General features: G+C 39.3%; 2 protein-coding genes across 4 annotated transcripts in view; one reads left to right on the plus strand and one right to left on the minus strand.

The window, feature by feature from the left end:
* The window catches only part of LOC106667165 (hexosaminidase D-like), an 86,926-nt gene that overhangs the window by 41,256 nt on the left and 22,990 nt on the right, over window positions 1–22,680 (minus strand). Inside the window, exon 1 of one of the 2 annotated variants that reach the window (XM_014394903.2) lies at window positions 8,350–8,553. The exons of the other annotated variant lie outside the window; for it this stretch is intronic. The gene's annotated coding sequence lies outside the window, so the exon portion shown is untranslated. Of the gene's footprint in view, window positions 1–8,349; window positions 8,554–22,680 lie in introns of those variants that run through there. 2 annotated transcript variants of the gene reach the window in all.
* On the plus strand, window positions 5,774–21,221 carry LOC106667166. 2 transcript variants are annotated; one of them, XM_024226631.1, is made up of 4 exons: window positions 5,774–6,065; window positions 11,004–11,139; window positions 16,814–17,301; window positions 20,117–21,221. In XM_024226631.1, exons 3-4 carry the CDS (start codon window positions 16,814–16,816, stop codon window positions 20,892–20,894), a joined length of 1,266 nt encoding a protein of 421 aa, XP_024082399.1. In that variant the 5' UTR covers window positions 5,774–6,065; window positions 11,004–11,139; the 3' UTR covers window positions 20,895–21,221. The 2 variants fall into 2 exon arrangements, with proteins under 2 accessions (XP_024082399.1, XP_014250394.1); XM_014394908.2 differs by lacking the exon at window positions 5,774–6,065 and having other exon boundaries at window positions 10,914–11,139.

The raw sequence follows: 22,680 nt of genomic DNA on the forward strand, positions 1-22,680 counted from the left end.
CCGTTTTACAATGCGATATCAAGTGCGTCAAATGGATTTGATGTAAACAAAGTCTTATAGAGCTTTCTTTTTCACCTTGAACACCCTGTTAACAAGGGACGTGTTAGAAGTCAAGAAAACTCGTGACATTTTCGATTGGAGAATGCCCACTTTCTTTCTTCACTATTACCATATCACCTACTTTACACACCCTACTTTACCATTGTGAATATTGGCTCGATAAATAAGGCGAATGAAGCCATTAAGGACAGGGGAGTTCGTGTTCGTTTCAGTTTCGGGTGATATCCTTTCTTGGGACCCTAGAAAATAGTTGATTTCATTCTATTTTCCCCGTCTTCAAGTTTTCCAATTCACCAACCTTGCACGACCCTGGCTTTTTAGACGAAAGAACTTTTAAAATAGAAAAAAGGTATTGATGAGCCATCGGGCATTCTTTCTAACCTTGAACATACTGTTTTCTAAGGGACATGTTACAAATCTGGGGAAACTCGTGACAATGCCCCATAACACTTCCGGAGGGATAAGTCTACTTTCTTTCTTTAGACGAGACGATTCGCTCAATCAACAATTTCGTGTTGGTTTCAGTTTCCTGCGTTATCCTTTCCAGGGACCAAGAAGAGAATGGAGCAATTTGACCAACTCCCTTAGCCCTACCATGTCTTATTGTCCTGGATATCTATTTCCCTATATCCTAGAAAAACAGTCCGTCATCCGTATTCCCAAACCAAAAACCCACACACCATTCAACTTTCTACAAGCCCATCAATTCCGAAAATGTTATCGCCGACTATATGTTTGACTTTCACAGTTGTCACTCAACCGTTCAGCAATGCCATCTTATTGTGGACCTTATTTCAACCTCCAATGAGTTGGGGCAGTATTATTCGAAGGCGTTTCTTGATGTGGCTTAGGCTACTTCCTAATCTTCCCCAGTTATCACCGGTACTTCGGATCATTAAAAGGTCGGCGTCTTCCCCAAACTGGTCCTAGCTTGCCTAATCCTAAGCTGCGTTTTGGCTCCACACTTTACCCAATGACATCCCATCCCGACCTCAAACCACCATCCTGAGAACCACAGACCCTTCCCAAAACTACCTTATGGTGTTCTACACTTGGTGCACGGCTGACATCTCATCCTGTACTCAAACCACCACAGAAGCAATATTCAACCCAGAAAAATCTACCTTCATTCTAAGAAAAAAAAATCCTCAAGTTTACTTCCATAACATTTTAGAGATCTTTCAAAACAATTTGACAAAGGTAGAACTTCGAGACTTTTTGTCAAATGTGTCTTTTTTTCTTTTTTTTAATGAGGGAGTAAGAAAAATAAAACAGATGTGATTGAAAGGCGCCTTTTAATAGACAACTACAGAGTCGAAATCCCGAAAACGTAATAATCGAACTAAAGGACGTGGTTTCTAGGGCTCGACTTTATAGATCGTAAAAACAACGGGAAGCTACCAATAAATCCGTCATGAAGTCACTGAAAGGCCTGCATCGTCACACAGTTTCGTGCTTTTAATTTTAATGAAGTTGTCCAAATTCCTAAACCGATGAAAAATCTGTTGGAGGCAAAACTGGTGCAGAAGAACTTTGTTTCCTAAATTCATCAGTATCTTTTGAAACATAAGGTTGTCGTATAGGACCTTTCCGATTCACCTCGTTCATTGGTTTGGAACCACTTGGCCAATTTTAGTAGGCTGTAGAGTGAATAGTTCCAACCATTGTAGTGATAGTATTCTTACCACCATTTTTTAAATTTGGTTTTGTCATGTGACTTTCTGTCAACATTTACCCGTTGACATGACCGTCACCTATTGCTATACATAATTTTATTTGTCATTTTAGCGCAAATTTGTTATTGTGACAAATGTGCGACAAGTAAGAAACCAAGCCTCTACTAAGAAACATTGGTAAACAGTGAAATGACCTGGTGTCATAACAGACATGCACAGCAAATACAAGCATGCCAGGGCAAAAAAATCCCCTTTAATTTTTGACGAACTAAAGATATAATTGGACTCCAACATTGAGATTAAAATGGAATGTTAGATGATTAGAGGAGTTAGGAATGAGTAGGTTAGGTAGGGACCAGTTTATATGATTTTAAATTTCATAGTTTTTTTTCGTAAGTTTTTTTGTATACAGAAGGCCTGATAGAAAATAATATCGGTTAGGTTAAGTTAGGGAGGGATAGAGTTAGATATGGGTTATATTAGGTCAGGGAGTTATGTACGGGTTAGGTAGCGTTATATACGTTACGTATCGTACGCAATTTACGTTAGGTAACGTTAAAAATCTATAGACAGGTAAGTTACAGTTAGGTAGGGTTATGTTAGATTAGGTGGTCAGGTTAGGTTAGGTTACGTATAGACATGAAGCGGAGAAAATATGCCAGCGCGATGAGTGAGTTTAAGTAAATCAAGTTAAGATAATTAATTAGCAATAATCATCATAGTATTTTAAAATAAGAAACACACAAAACATAACCGTAGAGGAGGTTAAAATTAACCTATTACGTCTCCTACTAGATTATGAGGTACACATAAATCGATCTTTTTGACGTTTTTAATGTTAGTCAAGTGTCTTGAAACTGTGTGAAATTGTATTCACTAGTACTAATTTCTTTAACAGTTTGGTCAGAATTTTCTTCCATTCTGTAAGCTTGAGGTCTTTCTCGTTGTCGGAAAAAATCGCATTGATGATGATATTTCTTGAGACTGGAATTGATGTACGAATTGATTCGCCAGACGTTGTCCGGTTGACTCTTTGTCGGTGATGAATCATACTTCCGTCTTGAAATGATGACACAGGAGTTCAACACGTCCGTTCGTTTTTCGTCCGAGACGATGACAGTTGATTAGAGCCATCCATGGCTCAAGGTAGAGCTTTATTTATGCTTATACCCACCCTACGCTGATATCGGACGAAAGTCTTTGCTCATTGTTTGCCGAGAAATACCTTCCTTCTTATAACACGTCGGATGTTACAAACAAAAAGACAGTTGTAGGTTGGTCTCTCGAGTTGAACTAATCGACTCTGACGAAAGCAACGTTCATCCGTTAATTTAATATTTCTGATTGGTGGTACATCGGTGACCGTTACTCGAGTGCCGATTGTTTCAATAGGAAGCTCTATTGAACACTGTGAGCTTTCTAAAACCCGTTTTTTGTGTGATTTTCTGGATGCCGACACGTTTTGAAATATGTCGCGTAATGATATACCAGTTAGAAAGGGACTTTCTTTTCTTTATTTCCTCGAAAGAGTTTATTAGTGGAAGGTTTATTTAATTGGTATCAAGCGTTTCACTAGTAGGTGATACATGGTGAAGTGTAGCACGGTAAGGAGGAGACTGCTTGAGCTCCAATTGTACCGTTAGAGGCATTCTTGCCATCGATATGCTGGTCATTTTCCTCGTCCTGGAACGGTCCGTGATATTCAGGTCATTTTTCCTTTTGTCCTTGTGTCATGTAACCGAATACGTCAATCACATTTTATTGCCCTTTTACCTTATTATAAAAACAGTTGGCTTAAGTAAACCTACATTCCGTAAAACTTTTGGTTCACTAATTTCGGAAATAAACGTGCAAAGCTGTGTAAAATCGGCTAACGTTCAAATCACATTTGAACGATAAGAACAAAACTCGTAAAACTTATCGAACCTTCAAGATAAAACGTAATTACAATAAGTATCTAGTATCTTCTAAACTTAGCATAAAAATTTTGCAAGGAATATATGTTTTTCCATTCAAATAAATGATTCTATAAAGAAAAAAATTACATAAGAATTTTATGTTCCAGACTCCCATATGAACTAAATGTTTACATGTCACTGCAACGATAACTTCACATTCGATCATAAGAATTATTTCATAATAATTTTTATGTTACAACAGCTTAGAGGAATGTCGGGGCAAGGATTTGGGATGAAACGTCTTGGACTAGGAATTTGTGACGGAGGTTCAGAGTTTTATGGAGGCGTCTATATCGACTTCTTGTGATTTACAGCATAAATGGGGTCTGAAGGTCTGTGTGGATAACGTTGGACAAAACGGAACTTGGTAAATGGTTCGAAGGAATTTGGACTGGAGTGACTGGATTCTTGGAGTGTGGGGTTCCAAGTAAGTCTTTTGTTGATGTAAGGTCTAGGGACGACGATGGTTGCTTAGGTAACAGAGTTCTATTTTGGACGAGAGTTGATTCAATGAAAGGTGAAGGTTATTTCCTTGGATTTGGTTTCTTTCGCTCTTGGGAAAGGAAGAGAGCTGCAGATTGTAGTAGAGTTCGTACAGCGACGAGTGAAGGTTATTTTCTTCGATTTGGTTTTGTTGGTTGCACGCAAAAGGTGAAAGTGATCCATTTCTAGAACAATTCATCCTAACAGAGATGGTCCTGGAGGTCTCTGAAGGTCAATGGGTCTGGATTTGCTGAAAGGATGGCGATATTGTCTGTATATGTGAGTATCGGGATTGACAGCGCTGCTGTGTCTACTGAATTGAGAATGGGACAAAGGATGCTACTTTGCGGAATATCCCAATTTTTATGCTCCATTTTCGGAACCATGGTTCAACGGTAGGGGTCTTGAGGAGGGATCAAACTGCTAGGACATGATCGAGGTTTGCAGAAAGGATTTCTGTACAGACAGCAAAGATAAGGGGGTGTGTCAATGTGTACATGCTGAAAAGCATCCCAGGAGAACATCTGAGTATAGAATGGATAGGAGAAGTTCGGTACCATGGATGAATCGATCATGTAGGAAGGATCTTAGGAGAGAGGATTTTTAGCAGCTTGTATCTCTACTTTATCCCGAATCAAACTCAACGCCAGAAAATCCCAGAAAGTAACCTTCACCCTTTATCACATCATCACTGTAGAGCTGCATCTAGACGTGCGACCGACCTGGAATCCCCGTAAACGATTCAAAACCTACCAGATTACAGATCGAACCCCCCCCCCTCGACAACAAAATACTCATACAGCTGAGTACTGAATCTAATCGGGACATATTGTAAAGAACTATCAGGTTCAACAGAACCTTCCAATCTCCACAGAATCCAGAGCCTTCTTTCACGAATCCTTAGATAAGGAGTCAACTCTTCTATATTTCCAACGATACCAAACGACCTAAATGTTCCCTTCATAAAAGATCCAGCTACAAAAAAATCCCTCACTAACCTCGACAACAAAACACTCATATATATCTCAATATTGAAATCGTTTATTACATACAGCATAGAGCTATGGGGTTCAGCCGAACCTTCCAATCTTTACAGAATCCCAAACGTAAATCAGTATATTCAGTGTCAACAGTTCTGTTTCCAAGCACACCAAAACGACCTAAGCGTCACGTACAACCTTCCAACAACGCCTCGATGTGTTAAAGGACTGCAGATTGTGAGAGTGATTTTAATTATCAATGATTTGGGAGTGTCATCACAGTATGGCTTCTCGACTCGATTTATTGTCATTTTTATCTCTATGTGATCCATGTGACTATACACTTCTACTAAATGTGATGACAGTTTTCTGCACCATAGGTTTATTTGGGTCGGTTGAAGTGGTTCAATCGATTTAAAATTAAAATTAAATTAAAAATAAACTTTCCCATGAACAAATTAATGCCTAAAAACGACAAAAGATTACGCAAGCACCCACACTTGACTATCACACTTTAAGATTATCTCGTTATCAGATTTGCAGATATTTGGGGCAATTTTTTAAAAATCGAAATCGCCTTTCTGAATGAGTTACTTAGTATAATAGAGTACCACCCAGCAGATAAGAGATGTCATAAGTACGGCCGTACACAAACTATTATCATACCTTGATTAGGATGTTTGTACACAAAATATGATACTAGAGAATATGTCTTCTTAAATTTACTTTATTTTAAAACGATAAGCGTTGGAGATAAGTGTAAAAATAGATACAGTATATACGGTAAAAACCGAAAATTGATCCTACAATCTTGTATTTTTTTAAGAGAATAAAGTCGTTTTCGAGAAATGATGGGAGAAAGCGGACTGGGAGTGCCACTGAGAAACCGACGTAGGTCATTTAGCCAGGTATTCAGAGGGACAAGCAAAAGCTTCTATTTCTTCTCATCCGATCTTATCCTTCTTTTCTCTCTTTCTATCTATCTTAACTCTGATACTATCGACTATCAGAGCCACCTCTCAAACCGTATCGGAAAGGAAGACCCATTGTACCGTACAAAAGAGCTATGCAATAGGAACTTCCTGTCAATTCATCTCGACAGTTGTTATGCATGGAATGCATTCAAATTGATAACATCAACAAACACATGAAGACACCGGCGACTGTTTTTATTTTACGACCATGGTTGCCATTTAAAAAAAAAAGAAGTACGTTTTAGTCACATTCTACCTCAAGGACATTGGAGCCTGAGGCACATTTAATCCAATTCGATCCTTCCAGGACAAACAACTTGTGTGCTTGTATAAACGTATCAGTCAGATGTCTGACTAAGGACTACAAATCGGGTTTAATTGTGCCGTTTCATCTGGCTCAAGTGAACCGTTGCCACGAAAGACAAAAGGGACCTTTTTTTAAAGTGGACCATTGTTACGGTTTTGATAACCATTGAGTCTAACCGTCGATTCAATTTTCACCAATTGTCAAAAGCAGACAATTTGGGAGGGAAAGTTTTTTTTTGGTGTGTGTGTGTTTTGAGAATGGAACAAGGAGACAATGGGCTTCGAGGTGTAAGGATGCATACCTGAAAAACTTCAATGACCGCTTAGAAGAGTTGTTTCATACGGAAAAACTCAACATTTCTCTCACTCCACTTTCTTTGTCTTTCTCTCCCTTTCTTTGTAAGTTTCTTTCTCTTTCTTTCTCACTAGATCTTTCCCTATCATTCTTTCTTTCTCTCCGTTTCTGTCTATATCTCTCTCCTTATCTATCTTTCTTTCACTCTCCCTCCCTCTTTCGCTTCCTTTCTGATTCTGTCTCTCACTCATTTTCTGATTCTGCCTTTCACTCTCTCTCTCTCCCCCCCTCTCTCTGATTCCGTCTGTCTCCTTCCCTCTTTCACCCTCTTTTTTATTCTGTCACTCACTCATTCTCTGATTCTCTCTTTCTCTTTCTGTCTGTCTCCATCTCTCTTTCCCTCTCTCTCTATCTGTCTGTCTGTCTATCTATCTATTTTTCTATTTATTTATCTGTCACTCTGTTTCTCTCACCCTCTCTCTCATTCTCTCTCTCTCTGTCTGCTTGTCACTTTCTCTCTTTTTCTTTCTCTCTGTCTCCCCCTTTTTCTCTGATTCTGTGTCTCAATCTCTTTCTGCATCTACCTGTCTCTCTTTCTTCTCTGTCTCTCGCCCACTCTCTTTTTTCTTCTCTCTTTCTTACAGTTGTTTTTCTCCTCCCTATGTCTCTCTTTCTTTCACTCTCTATTTCAGCTTCTTTCACACTCTCTCTCACTCTCTCTCTCTCTCGCTTACTTTCACTCTCTTTTTTTTTCGCTTATAAGATTGTTGTTTTATACAGATAAACTCCATAGTTCTCTCATCGTCTCTGTCTCTTTTCCACGCACTCTCTCCTGAAATGACGCTCTCTTTTTCATTCCCTGTATTAATTTTTCCGGTTCTTGAAAAAAGCTCTCGGGCCAATCTTTAATAGTCGGTTAACCGTCGACTGCCTTTAGTCGTTATTGTCAATAATGATACGTAAATGTGAAAATAGTTTTGATTTTCTGTGAAATTTAACAATCACACTCGATCACAATGGGAAGACAATGCTTAGCATAGTAATCGACCGTGCTCATTTCAACCCTGTGCATTTGTATGCTGATTCACCTAGGCAAGGACGAAATTTCCCGTTCGTCCTGAAGTCTTTTCTCTCTCCGGAGGACCGGAATCGTCACAAAAAAAAACCCAAGGATGAAGAGTTCGGGATGAAACTCTCCCTGAAAGTTTTAGATTTTATTTTGTGTAAAATCTAACGAAACTTCGCGATTTTGAAAGCATCCGGGTATAGAAAAGTGTGTGTAAAGTGCGAAGAGTGAAGCAAGAATGAAGTCCGTTTCGGCTGAAAACTTCATATTTTATTGTTTTTATATTGATTTGATAAACAACCTGATAAAGGAACAAAAGTATTTTATTGTACAATTTCGTTTTATTGTTGGTGCATGGTCTTTCTGCTGAAACTATTTTTTTAAGGATAAAGAAATATCGGTGTAAAGGATGCATGGGGATTGCAACTTTCTAAGTCCTTTCTATGTGCGGGATTAAAGTTTAAAAAAACTTATTGTAAAAAATTAATGAAAGTAGAATTTTCTGAAACGGAGGATCGAGATGTATCAATTTAAACAGAAGAATTAATTACCTGTGGAGAAGGGATTTTCCTCAGACTCGAGTCGATATGGGAACAACGTAATATCGCAGAAAAGATGCCGCAGAGAGAAGGATCGAATGAGAAATAAAAAGTCGGACGAGTAGAGAACGCGAGACGAAGCGAGCCCGGCGGAAACGGTGATACTGAGGACGACTAAGTCTGAGGCATTGCAACCGAGTTGGCTAGGTGAGTGGGTAGGTAGTAGCTGTAGGTACTCGGGTAGTGGGGATGGCCGCCGCTGAGGGGTTGCCGAGTTGAAAGAGAGGGAACGAGGGAGAGCGCCTGACCGATGAGAGAGATGGAATGAGACCGGTCGTCCAAGCCTCTCGTTGCCAACACAACCGGCCGAATTTCCCTACAGTCTCCAATTTCTCCGTTTCCCATCGATTTGCAACTTTTCCGCTTCTCTCTGTTTGAACACATTTGTTAATTCGCGCCTCTACCCTCTACTCCCACGACGACCCTGTTCCCTTGCCCGTTACCGATTGAATCAAGGATTTTTTTGGCCACGTTTCACTCGAACTTCGACCTTTATGCTGATTACTACAAGCTCAGGGTGTTGAAACGTTCCCCCTGCAAATAACCCAAGACACACCTAATTTTGACCAGGTCATTAATGAGGTGAACCTATCAACTCAACTCATATAAGCAGATACGAGAATTTCCACCACAAATATTCTGACAACAAATAACCCAACCAACATACATTGGCCCTCTACAGAAAAGATCACCTATCTTCTCAGAAGAAATATTTAGTCCAACCAACGTTATTGGACCATAGACTCCTCCAAGCCCAACATATCAAAAAAAGAATAAAAGCTTCTGTCCTCCTAGTTCCTACAGCAAGAAAAAAACATTTTGCTGAGAACTTTTTTCATGCTGTTCTGCCAGGGCACCGCGGTGGTCGTCCTGCTCGTATTTGCCCCGCTAGCATTTCTGGGTTCGAATCCTGCCATACTCTATACCTTTTTAATTGAATATTGTAAAATTCTTTGACCCCTCTTTCATGACAAGAAATTAGTAGTTGGTCGTTCAGTTAGTGGTGGTAGGTACCACTACAATTGTTCTGACAACAAATAACTCATTAACACACGTTGGCCCTCCACAAAAAAGGCGAAGTAGCCTCCGAGGAAAATTATTTACTCCAGACAAGGTTACTTGGGTGCATAGAATACTTCAAGCCCTACAGATCAAAAGGAAAAGACGTCCTCTTACAACAAGAGAAAGAATTTTACTGAAAATTTTTTGCATACTGCTCTGCCATGGGACCGCGAAGGCCGAGTGGGTAGGTGGTCCAACTCGTATTTGCCACGCTCGAGATTCGGATTCAATCCAATTAACAATCCATGGTATTTAGATTGTTAATTGTATGATAGCAGTTGTTTGACCCCTCGTCCATGACACCCAATTAGTAGCTGGACGTTAGGTTAGTACTGGTTGATACGACTACAACTGTTGTGCCAAAAAAATAACCCAACCAATACACATTGATCCTTGACAAACAAAGGCTACATAGCATCTCAGGAAAAATATTTACTCCGAACAACTACGCAACCACTACTCTTTGTGATCAGCCTGCGCTCCTTCCTTGTGCTATCGATTGCTTTATCACTTACTACCTTCATGACTCCAACTTCGGGGTCAAACTACTTTACAAAACAGATATACAAATAGGGTTATCAATTAAGAAGCCATGGCCATGGCCAACCAAACCACTCGGGAACGTGGTCCCTTGGTGGAGCAGTCTACTCAAGTCACTTGAGCCATAGAGGTTATTTCAAGCTCTAAAGATAAACAAATTTCAGACAACTTCTCTAAAAATATTAAGAGCAAGCACCTTTCAATATAGCTCCCCTAAAGGACCACGATTGCCGAGTGGTTTGGTCGTCCTACTCGGTTTTGCCACACTAGCGGATTTGGCCATGGCTTCTTAATTGATAACAGTATGAAAGCATTTGTATGTCTGTTTTGCAAAGTAGTTTGACCCCCCACGACCCCGAAGTTGGAGTCATCAGCGTAGTAAGTGAAAAAGCAGTCGGTAGCACTAGGAAGGAGCGCAGGCTGCTCACAAAGAACAGAAACAATGGTACGCCTATTACGATCCCTTGAGGGAATCCCACATAATTCTTTATTGTAATCGTCTAAAATACTGTAGACTATCATCCCTGGAGGTATGAGCCAAACCACATGACCTCTTACACCATACACCTCAAACTACAATTCGCATTTATCTTTGACTGTACCGGTCCGTTTGTTCTCGCTGTGTTTAACGTCGTGTATCTCTTATTAACAGTTTAGCCTGTCAACAACCCGCAAAGTGTATTGGTAGTTGCCCTTGGAGATTAATTGAATTATTATGCATTTAAGGGAGGATTAATTGTCATTTCAATTAGCCAATCTGAAAATATCGCCAAAATATCTCGCCAGTGCTGAGATTAGTCAAAGAATCCGCCGATTTGTACCTTTTAGACGAGATATCACAAAGTTCAAGGAATCGCTTCCAATCGGAGTTCAAGTTTACGTTAGCGTTTCATTTGGCGACCTGTTGATCTTTTGATGCGTCTTTTATCGATTGGATTTCCCTATAGCAACCCAGTGGCCAAACATAAATTCCATCCGCCACTTTACAGCCTTTCACATACCAGGTGATTCGACTTGTCAACGGACAGCAAAAGCGCACAGCACTGTTTTCGAGGGAGCTAAAAGTTAGATTCGACATGGAAATCACAATGATCATCTTTGATATTTTCTACTGTTGTCATTCCACTTGCTAACAAAACGGTAAGCATTTTTTTTTAATCCAGTCATTTATTATCTAGCACCACGCAATCTGTTGTTTGTGTTTTTTCTTCTTGTTTACAACTCCTGCTGCACAATTCATTACATTACTTATAACTAACTAAATAACCAATCTAAGTTACACGTTCAATTTACGACATCTCATTAAATTTTGGACTAAACTATTTTTCAAAATGGAATTGAAACCTGTCAAGAATCCGTAATTTCGTACTGCTGCACGATAAAAAATTCCTAAATCAAATTCTTTTCTAATTTAAATAATTAAAATTGTATTTATCATAATTAAATTTTTTATTTTATTTTTTAAAAATATTTCTATAAGTATTCAAAAGAAAATAAACTTTGCCATCCAAACGCCGACCTATTTGAGAGAGGATTACTCTCACAAACAGTGATTATTTCTACCACTAAAGACAACTGCTTTAGTTCGGTAGGATTAGGGTTAGGGTGGTGTTAAGGGTTAGTTTAGAGTTAGGGTAACGTTAAATTTCTGAGTTTGGGCTAGGGACTAATTAGGTGTTAGAGATAGGTTAGGTAACAATCAATGTTTTTCCATGAAGATGTTCTCCAATTAAGAGGGGAAAATATGCGAATTTTGCTGTGATTTTTTCTTCTCAATACTTTTGTAGTCGTGGGTCCTGTTTTGCTCTTAAACTTGAATCGATACTTCGTTTATTGTGTATGAGCTCTTAATGGTGTTAATGGCCTGGAAGATTTTCGTTTTTAATAAAATGGAGAATTCTTCTCAGAGGTATCCAGGTCCTCTGGAATGGCTTTCCCAAGTACGATAACTTTTTCATAGCCATTACCCAGCAGTTGCATAGGATATGTAATTCGACCCTGGACCGTTTTGACGCATTTGTAATTGTCAAAATAGAAGATCCATCAGACAATGGATTAAAAATAACTCTTTGGTTGTTTCAATACAAATGTATTCTAGGACAAAGGCATTGAAACGGTTAATTAAATGATCCCAGAAACTGACAGTGCATAGGATATGTTCCTTTCTCTCTGTCTCCTCTAGACATAGCAGACATTGGTTTAGTCCAATTTTTAAGTGATACTAGAGCATGTCTCGTAAATATACTTGTTAATGATTTTATTCTTTTATGTTGATTTTGTTGTTCCCTCGTTTACCTGGAATGTCTGCTGCATCGTTAGCTGAAATTCCCTCATGACCTCACGCTCACCTTAGCGTCAGGTTATTTGTTATATACTGGGAATATCATTGTTGGTCCGTTGACTCCAATTCCACGCCTGTACGACGGGAGAAACTTGGTATTGATTCCTATACTCCTCGATTATCTATAAACTTCAACTGCTGCACTAATTGTTCTTAGATATGGTTTTATTAAGCTTTCGACGTTGACATAAAAAGGTCGATAAATTCTGGCTTGGAAATCGTTTTCCATTATGGGCTATCGGTGAAAGAGAATTTATTACTTTTAATACTTTCTCGGTCGATCACGTGAGGTAAATTTATGAAAATTGTCGCACAAGAATTTTTTTAAGAAAGCTATTGTGTATGTGTCGAAATTTTTGCATCAGTTTATTCAAAGCGAGACAATTCAGAATTGAACCATATTAGAAGACTTAACCGCTTAATAAAACCGTCCATCTTCTGAACTTTTGTTCATTGAATAAAACATGAGAACAGCCAAGCTCCATTAAGTAATCCGTACTTTCTTTAAGAGGCTGCATCCAACATTCTAGACTTTTCCTTCCTACGGATGAGCTGTTGCGAGGAAAATAAGAGACAAAGATTTACAAAATTATTTCCACGAATTGAAACTTACCCAAGTACTGCTTCAAAGTCTCTAAAATAACCGTAATTAGGATGTAGTTAACGATGCGTGACTTCTGGAAAACTACTAAATAGCTGGTCGAGAAGACAAAACGGGACCTACTATCGCAATTTTTCATCTGATTCTCATTAACGGGAAAGAATTTTATCTTTATATTTCATATTTCCAGCGAATTATTTGCAATGGTGAAAAAACAATCGATCGAACTCTGTGGTTGTTACTATTTATAGGTGGGCTTCTCAACTCCCTGGTGGCACCATTCCTTAGGTTTTTGACTGGACAGGCATTGTATTGTTGGTTTACAATTACCACAACCAAGCACACAAGCTACAGGTTCGTCATCCCGCAGGCACCAAGAGAAAATCTCACAAAACATTCTTTCTTCACCAAAAGGCATCGACCAAAAATTATTTGTAATTTTCCGAATTGACAGAGTCCTCTTGGAACAAACCATTGTCCTACCGTGATGTGCCCATGATTTATTAGGTTAAGGAGGGGCTAGGTTAATGTTAGGTAGGGTAAGAGTTAGGTTAGGCTAAGGACAGATTAGGTTAGCGATGGTTACCCAGCAAGGATAGGCAGACAAAAATGATCTGTAACGACCAAATTACAAAAACAAAATCCACCTGAAGTGCAGATCATTTTTAAGGTTAATCTCCCCATAGGCATCAAGAGGAAATCTCACAAAACTTTGTTTCTCAGATTGCAATTCGGAATTGACAGCCCTCTTGAAACAAATTCACAATTCTAAAAAAATAAAAAATAAAAATTACCTGACTCGTTTGGCGTCAACGATTTTGAGTTACCAGGAGTGTCCATGGTTTGGGTTAAGTTACTTTAGGAATGGTCAGGTTAGTTATGATACAGGTTAGGTTAGGTTAGGTGGGTTATGTACGCGAAGGTTAGCGGGAGTTTCTTTAGTCTTATTGCTTATATTGGCGAGAGTTTTCATTTTACGCCTAGGTACACACTAACGATTTCTGGCTGACTTCAATAAAATCGTAGAAAAACGTATTTTTATTTTTAGTAATTTGGTCATTACCGTTCATTTTGGGCTGCCGATCTTCGCTGGACTGGTCTGTTAGACATAGGCCAAAATGGCCAAATTACAGGTTCATCACACCTCAGACTTTAAAAGGATATCTCAGAAAACATTCTTTTTTCACCAAAATACATCATCTTGTAAATAAATTATAATTGTTCTGAATGATAGGAAGTCTGGAACACTCATAGTAGATAATACTAAAAAAATTACGTGTCCATTTTGGCGTCAACGATTTTGCGTTACAGGGAGTACCCATGGTTCGGATTAGGTTACATTAGGAATGGGCAGGTTAGTTAGGGTAAGGGTTAGGTTAGGTAGGGTTATGGACGGTCTAAGGTTAGGTTAATAGGGTTAGGGACGGGCTAGGTTAGGTTAGGGAATTAGATTAGCAAAGGTTAGAGCGAGTTTCTTTAGTCTTATTGCTTAAATTGGCGGTTTAGTTAAATTTTACATCTAGGCATACTCATTATTATGGACCTGTGATCCATAAAACGGCTAACCTCAATTAATCCTGCGTGAGCTCGTGTTACAGTTCGCAAATGCTTATAATAGGATCGGTCTAGCATCTCATATTAGAGACGTCTCATTCGCCTAGCCTAATTTCTCAAACAACTTCTACACGTTGTCAGAACTGTAGCGGATGATGTAAAGGGTTGTTTTTCCTTTGTATGACAGAGCTTTTAATGAAACATGAGGGAAGAAGGAACTGGCTACTTGGCCATGTTCGACTTTCTGCGATTTGGGTTTGAAATAGTACAAGTTATTCCTAAAAATTTTATTTTGGAAAAAATTCAAAAAACGTTCATTTGAATTTTCCGCAGTGCATTGCAATCAAAGACTGGAGTGGGCGAAAGCCTATTAAACGGGGTCGGAGGTCAAAGGTGGAATTGATCAAGTAGATCAAAGTACAGTAATGGGCTCACATTAACGATAAATGTAAGGACTAAAACTGGATGACCTTTCCGATCGATCTACAGAATACTTGTCCTTGTTCTATTCATTGCACATGCACGGTTGTACACTGCTGGGAAAAGGTTGGTACATACGTCTGGGAGATACAAAAGAAATTCATTTTTTCATATTTATTAATGGTTCAATGGTCACCGTATGAGGGTACGCCTTAAGCTGTTTAAAAGGTGGGCTTCAATTTAAGAAAAAATCTTAGGGTATTTCCTTTGGAAGTAAGTTGGAACTAAAGTTAAATTTTCATCTATGTGTACGGACCTGTACAGGCTGTTTTACCTTGTATAAAACAAGTCTGTTTTGTGTCTTTGCTAGTATAGAGAGGTAGCCACTCTTGCACCTCGATCTGAAAGACATTTTTTGTCCCTCTATTTTTACCAGTGGTTACTAGGTTTTTTCTATCAATCAAGTTCCATAGCCTGGCTAGTGGTTCTTTTGTATACGAGATTTAAGTTCAATTGACTCGATCGTTCTTTTAAAAAGTACTAGGTCATTGACAGTCATTGCTGCAATTCCATTCCTTGGGTTTTGATGGTATCGCAGGTTGTCTCCACCGAGCGGAATACGAAGACTATATGGCTGTTTATGCCTTGTCATTGCTTACCTAAAAATTAGGTCATCACTGAATATACCCATGCTATTTAGATGTTCTCTCAGTTGACAGTGGCCGATCTGTCCTTTCTCAGAGTTCAGCTTTATCTAACTGACGAACCGAGATTGCCAATTTTGGTGAGGGTTCTTTTATCATTTGTATCGACTGGCATCTAGGGTTCGTCCATGATGTCTTTTTTGGATCCATTCTGAGATAAAGAATTCTGGGTTTCATTTCGTCAGCTTAAATATAGGATCAGGTTCCCCAAAATTCCTTGCGCAACTTGACTGATTGCCTATTGTATGCCGTACAATTTTATTTGATTTTCGCACGGTTTTTTCTTTGTAGGATGTTTCTGGTGTCATGTAGCCAGTCCACGGTAAGGTCAAGTTAGGTTAGATTGGATTGGGTTAGGTTAGAATAGGTGCAAATTCAACCTACCAAGTTCAACTGTCATTCTAGTGCTAGCACATTCTAAAGTTACAAGTCCAGGTTTTGGCGATTGTCCTTAAATGAACTTTTCCGCATGCCCCTGGGGTTAGTACACTTCTTTTGTTTTTGTGAACCCATTCTGAGATGGAAGAGTCGGTTTTGATATTGTCATCCTAAATATAGGTTCAGAGACTATATATGGTCTTGCAGTTCCTCCGGCCAGTTTGTCTGCTTTTTCATTACCCGTTCCTTTGTGTCCTCGCATGTCAAGATGACATCAGGTTGTTACGTTTCCTCAGGTTTTGAAGATTTTGAATGCATTCACTGACTATTTTACAAGTGACCTTTCTACATGCCAATGATTAAACAGTTGCTTGGACTATACTGGATTGCATTTGGCCTTATGAGGATTTTGTTGTCAGTATGACCTCTTCACTGTTACACAGAAAGTGTGACGGCTTTGCGGGAAAAATTGTTTCCAAGGAAGGTTTTGTATAATTACTATTTGGAAGTCAATTTGGCTACAGTCAAATTTGGAAAACTAATGATAACTTTTTAAAAGCGTGAGAAAAAATCGGCGAATAACAGGCGCACCCATTACCAATTGAGAATAATTGGCCTATGATACTGACGTACTGACTCATTTTAGGGGATCGGATATGGCAAGGATTTCAAATAACGGCATGCCTTTTCTTAGAGCTGCACCAACGGAATGACTCACGACCATAGCTCACATGAAAGTCACTGTTTTTAATATAGAAATTTTGATTTGGATCGAATTTCAAAAACTAAACTAAAATAATGTTTAATCTGTTTTAGATGAAGAAGAAGCTTACGTTGATAGTTACGGGAAACGGGACGGTGGATGTCTACGAAGAGGAAGATTACCTTTGGCCGGAAGCCCTCGGCTTTATTTTGATAATAGGCACTGTTTTAAATTTGACACTTATTGGTGTAACAACGACAATGAGATATAAAGGGCATTTTCCACACTTGGTCACTGCACTCAGTTTTGTAACAGCTTACGACTCAATCGTCAACCAGACGCTCTCTCTTCTGTTCATTCTCGAGTGGTACGATTCAGCAGTACCAAGGTTCCTCTGTAGATTTTCAATGATTTCTTCAGTGTTCTCGTTACTGGTCCAATTATCCTACGTCGCCTGCATCTCGACAACATCTCTTATAAATAAGAGACAATGTCCAGTTACTTTGTATGTAGTCCTGCCTCCTATCATCGCTTCTGCCCTCGTCGCTCCCCCTGTCATCATGAACAGCAGCGTCGTGCCAGTCCATCACTACGTCCAAAGGTAAATAAACAATCGTATAAACTATAGACAATAAGTATTTATTAAGAGAATACGTGACCCTATTTTTTGGACACCATCGCTACCGCCCTTGAGAAGAAAGCAGTCCGGATGTCTTCCTTCTATAAAGCATTTACCCGGTATGACACCTAAGCATGTTGTGGAACGTGAAGGCAGAACATCCTCACAAATGTTACCTCATCGTAAGAACATACATACATAACAGATCTATCGAACAAGTAAAGAATAAGTCCTTGGCATGGCACTGAATTCCAGGTAAACTATCATAACTACTAAACTCAGGACGGGTTAGCACTAGAATGATAGTAGGCCAATTGAGGTGGCATCTAGGCGGGCAATAAATGGCCAAGGAAAGTTCAATAAGGTCACCTATTGGTCCTGAATCGTTTTGTGGAGTACCAAATTGCCAAAAACGCATATCCATCAGCCAACGGGGTAAGAATAAGTTCTCGGTTCTATGGGAACTTATTCCAAGACAGATGTATGCGAAAAGATTTATAAAAACGCAGAAACTAACGGCAGAACTGCTAGAACTAGGATGGTAGTAGGACTGCTGACTCCTGATGAATATGTATAGACTCAAGGACAGCACACAAAGCATTATCATATAAAAATATCACATCCAAAATAATAGGTGAATTCATCCAAAATATACAACACCTGGGCAAACATAATCTGGCATATCTTGGGTGCCTGGGCACAAAGTAATCGGGGTAATGAACAAGCAGACAAACTGACCGGAGATGCAAGATATAGGCCCAGAAACTATAATTTGGATAATAAGATCAACCTAGACTCCTCCAACTCAGAATGGATCCAAAAAAGACAAAATGGGCGATCTCTAGAGATGTTCAGTCATAGTAAAAGCATGGTTAAAGTACCCTCGCCAAAACAGGCAATCACATACAGCTAAACTGGGTAAAATCAGGAGAGTGAGAAGGTTCTATACTGGCATCTGAGAAAACACTACTAAACTTAAGACCTGCCAGGACTAGAATATAGGACTGCTGACTGGACACTGGAGACTCCGGAGGCAGAAACAACCTATACAGATATTGCCAGGAAGAAGAAGAAGCAAGGGTATACCTGTGGTACGAATGCCTATGCGGGCTAAGATTCCTACTCCTGGGAGAAGAAAAACATTCTAGAGGATATGGTGTTAACAAAGGATGGTATGATAATAAGACTGCTGACTGGATACTGAGGACTTTGGAAGCCTGTCTGGAGCAGGACTGTCTACTGATGATCAAGCATTTACTAGACAGCCACAAAGAAATCGAATCCTTTCCTTCAAATCCGAAGTCTTCTATCCAAATAGAAAGAATAACACGTGACTCTTTCATGTAAGGGGACCTTGTACAAGTAGTATTTGTCTTAAGTCATGCCAAATCCCCAAACCTTCAAACCCATGCAAATTATTAACTCACATCCAGTCCAAATTATCCATTTGGTTAGCCAGTTATCTCAGGGATGTCCATGAAAAACTCAATGGCACCAAAACATATGAAACATTAACGGATAGAAATTAAGAAAACAAAGTGGTTTAGAACTATGTATACGATAAGTGTGTCCTCATTTTGTAGACTATCATGTAACTTTTGATAAAGAAATATCTTTCTTCTGATTTAGCATGTCTTTAGTTCAACAATTCCAAACGCAGATTATTAATGCATAATATAAATTCAGAGCGAACGTCAGTAAAAGTGTTTCCAAATTTGAAATTAGTCGGGTTCTTGCCATAAACAGTCAGACGTTATCTTTCAATTCGGCCCGCAACGCATGCAAAATATAATCTAGCCTAAACACAAACATCTATAATACAATCGCACAAATAAATAAATTCACACCTATGTACACTGCAGTCTGGCTAGCCAGTGGAGTTCTCGACATTCCTCCATCGTCCTGCTCCCTCCCACCCGATGAATATCGAGTACTCTCGGGTGAATGTTTGACGTCTTGAGAGTAAAACGAAGTTATAAGCGAGAATGGAGTGGGTTTAACCCCGCACCGAGGAAGTCGAGTACCCTGGGGCGGTGAATGAGACTAGAGTTTGTTTGTTGTATATATAACTGGGACGTACGACACGGCGTTGGTATTTTTGAAGAACTGCTTCAATTTCACATTTCCCCTGGTCAAGCCCCTGTCCTTTAAGGAACTATTCTGTAGTTGATAACCTGAAGTAAAAATGAGAGGCTAGCATTTCAGGATATCGACGTAGTTTACATACAAAAGCAGAGTGTCATCAGTAACAGATTGAGACGCTCAAACGGCTGCAGGTTGAAAAATACACGTGAAAGACCAGGAAAAGAAGTACAAAAACAGAGTGCCTGCAATGACTTTAGCTGTGTATCGGACGCTAAACTTCCCACATTATAATATATATATATATATATATATACACTAGATATTCTTCCATTGACCTACACACAGCAGTCATAAATCTAGTCTAAATTAGGTTAGGATGGAGTATGTTTATAAATATTTCGCTATCGACCCTAAACACACTGTTGGAAGGGCGATGGTGACGCCATATTTCACGATCAGCCCCACACCACTCACACTAATGAAGAACGCACAACGGAACAGGGACGCACAAACTCGCTACTATGCTCGAAAAGCATTCTTAAATCCGGCGGTATGCCCTCACACTCTCTGTAAGGAGCCAAGGTATGGCAAGCTTCTATTATGTAGGTCACATCCAGCAACTATTCACTGCATAAGGGACACCTGCGAGGGCATTTGCTTACTATTTGTTTTATTTTTTATTTGTTTATATTGTTTTCATAATTTTTTTCAGGAATGCCTGTGGAATGACCGGTGACAATATTATTTATTCGTCGTTCCTGTTAATAATTGGATTTACGAGTTCGCTGACTGCGTTGGTGTACTTCTTGGTTTTTATGAAATGTTACATCTGCGATAGCGGCGTTTTGACGTGCAACACCGACGAGGAGACTAGAGACCAGAGATACATCGCGGTTTTGATAATAGTTTGTTTTTTCACTTTAGTACCTTACACGGTTTCGGTGAACGTCACAAACTTCATACCGTTGCGATCACTCAGAAGAGCTGCAATTGGATCTTCCGTCGTTAAGATCATAACTGGGAAGTACGACACGGCGTTGGTATTTTTGAAGAACTGCTTCAATTTCACATTTCCCCTGGTCACGTTCCTGTTCTTCAAGGAATACCGGAAACAGTTCAGCAGCCTGTTTTGCATATGCAGGAGAAATTCCGTGTCGGCCGACGGTCTGAACTCGGAAAGCAGCCGTCGCTCGTCCAAACTGAAGGACTCGGAGGAAACGACACCCGTCCTCTTCTGCACGGCGCGCGGCCTCATTCTGAGAATTAAAGAGGGAAAATCGGATACGAACTATTATTATCAAGTGTGCGATCGATACGGCCAGATGGAATCCGTCATGCAAAGTACGTCAACTGAAGAATCGATCAGGATGAAAAAACCAGTCGGACCTAGAAGAAAATTTGTAAGATTCTCGCATTACGTCAAGGAAATACCTCCTAGTCTGACGGAATGGGATTTTAGTGATAACGAAGGAGGTAGCCAAATCAGTTGATTGAAACTGCTAACCAACTCCAACTTACGCTGAACCAACATTCATATTCGGAACGTATTCTTACTCCCCGAGTGAAGACGACCCAATAAGTAATCCGGTCTGAGGATGAGTTCTCCGACTCGCAGACCAACACCCATCATCAACTCCAACCTAAACATCATAACACTTCTTGACGATGTAATTCCATCCATAAAAACAAACGCCAATTAAGGATTTTGTCTGTGATCTATAAATTATTCATAAGTTTGGTTTACTTGCATTGTTTGCGGTTTTTCTTTAGTTATAGATTGTTTTTTAATAAATGCATTTGATTGGAAATTTTTTAGAAATAAAGTTATACTATTTTATACAACTCGGTATTCTTTTCTCCTGTGTTATACTAAATCAGATAATCAACTGTGGTAACTGCAAGTGGATTACGTTTCCATTAGGTGCAATGCTGGAAGTCGCAACATCGGCTTAAACCAGAACCGTCGAGTTCTGACGATTACTAATGGAGCAAGCAACCTCAGATGCCGCAAGGAACAAAATCATCGCAGCAGCTCACACGTTTCTTAAATGAGGACTGCAAACAGTTTCGTACACTACAGAACCGCTAGCCAGGTGATACTTAATCAATTCAGACAGGTTACGAATGTCTGAGGTATATACACTGTGGCGGTTGAGTGCTACGATACTTGTGGTAACTGTGCATCTGTGCGAGAGTTGGCTGGAGTCAATTGATTTAAAAGGTGATGTCTTTTGAAGAAGAAAAAATGTTTTGAGAGATTTTTCCTTGATGTATGTGGGGTGATGAATCTGTAGCTTGGTTGTGTGGTGACCACCTGTGGTTAACAAGTTATCAGGTATTATCACTGTTCAACAATAGTCTCGCCTTTCAAGCTGCGACCAATGAGCTTGCAGGGGTTCATCCTGTTTATTTCAGATTGGTCGAAGAGGTCTCAATTCTCACTTATGGAGCAAGCCATCAGCACTAGCTGACTAGCTGGCTGCTTGCTGCATGAGGCTCTACTGAGTCTATTACTCTACAACATCCGCCTCAGTTGTCAGAATGTCAGTTCACGAACTTCGAATCGACATCCCATGGGTATGTAACCAAATCCATCCCTAACATTAACAGTAACCCTAACCTAACCAGTACCCTAACCATCCCCAACCTACCCCGGCCTAAAACTAATAGTTTTAAAAGAAATTGAACAACTTTACAAAACTGTACTCGGCAGCTAACCATAGATATGGGTATCGTAGATCTTGAGATGCAAAATTTGTGAATGGGCTTAAATACATTTATTCGTGGCTTTAAAAGGTGCTCTGAAAAAGTTCTAAAAAAATTGCATTCTGATATTTTATCATCCTCACAGAAAAAACATTAAAAAGGGTATTTAACCAACCTAACCTAAACCGTCCGTAACATTAACCCTAACCTAAACAGTACCCTAACCGTACCTAACCTAACCCTCTCAACACACAATTGTTGTAAAATAAATTGACCTACATTAGTGAAAGTCTTTTATATTATTTAATATTTTTTCTCTGCTCCTAAGGCAAAATTATTATCAAATATGCTCTTTAAGGTTTAAAACAATTGATTATATCTTAGTATGGAAATGCCTTCCTTTTGTGTCCTTTTCTTTGAAATACTTTCTTATTACGTACAACGGATTTTCCAATAAATTCCCCATTTAATAACACCCTGCTATTATACAGGGTGTCCTTTTTAGATGACCTGGCTGAATTTCTCTTGAACCAATGATGCTATAAAAAATAAGTGTTTAATATTTTTTAG

The sequence above is a fragment of the Cimex lectularius genome, unplaced genomic scaffold (assembly GCF_000648675.2).
Source record: "Cimex lectularius strain Harlan isolate CLEC.00 unplaced genomic scaffold, Clec_2.1 scaffold118, whole genome shotgun sequence".
Taxonomy (NCBI): Eukaryota; Metazoa; Arthropoda; class Insecta; order Hemiptera; family Cimicidae; genus Cimex; species Cimex lectularius.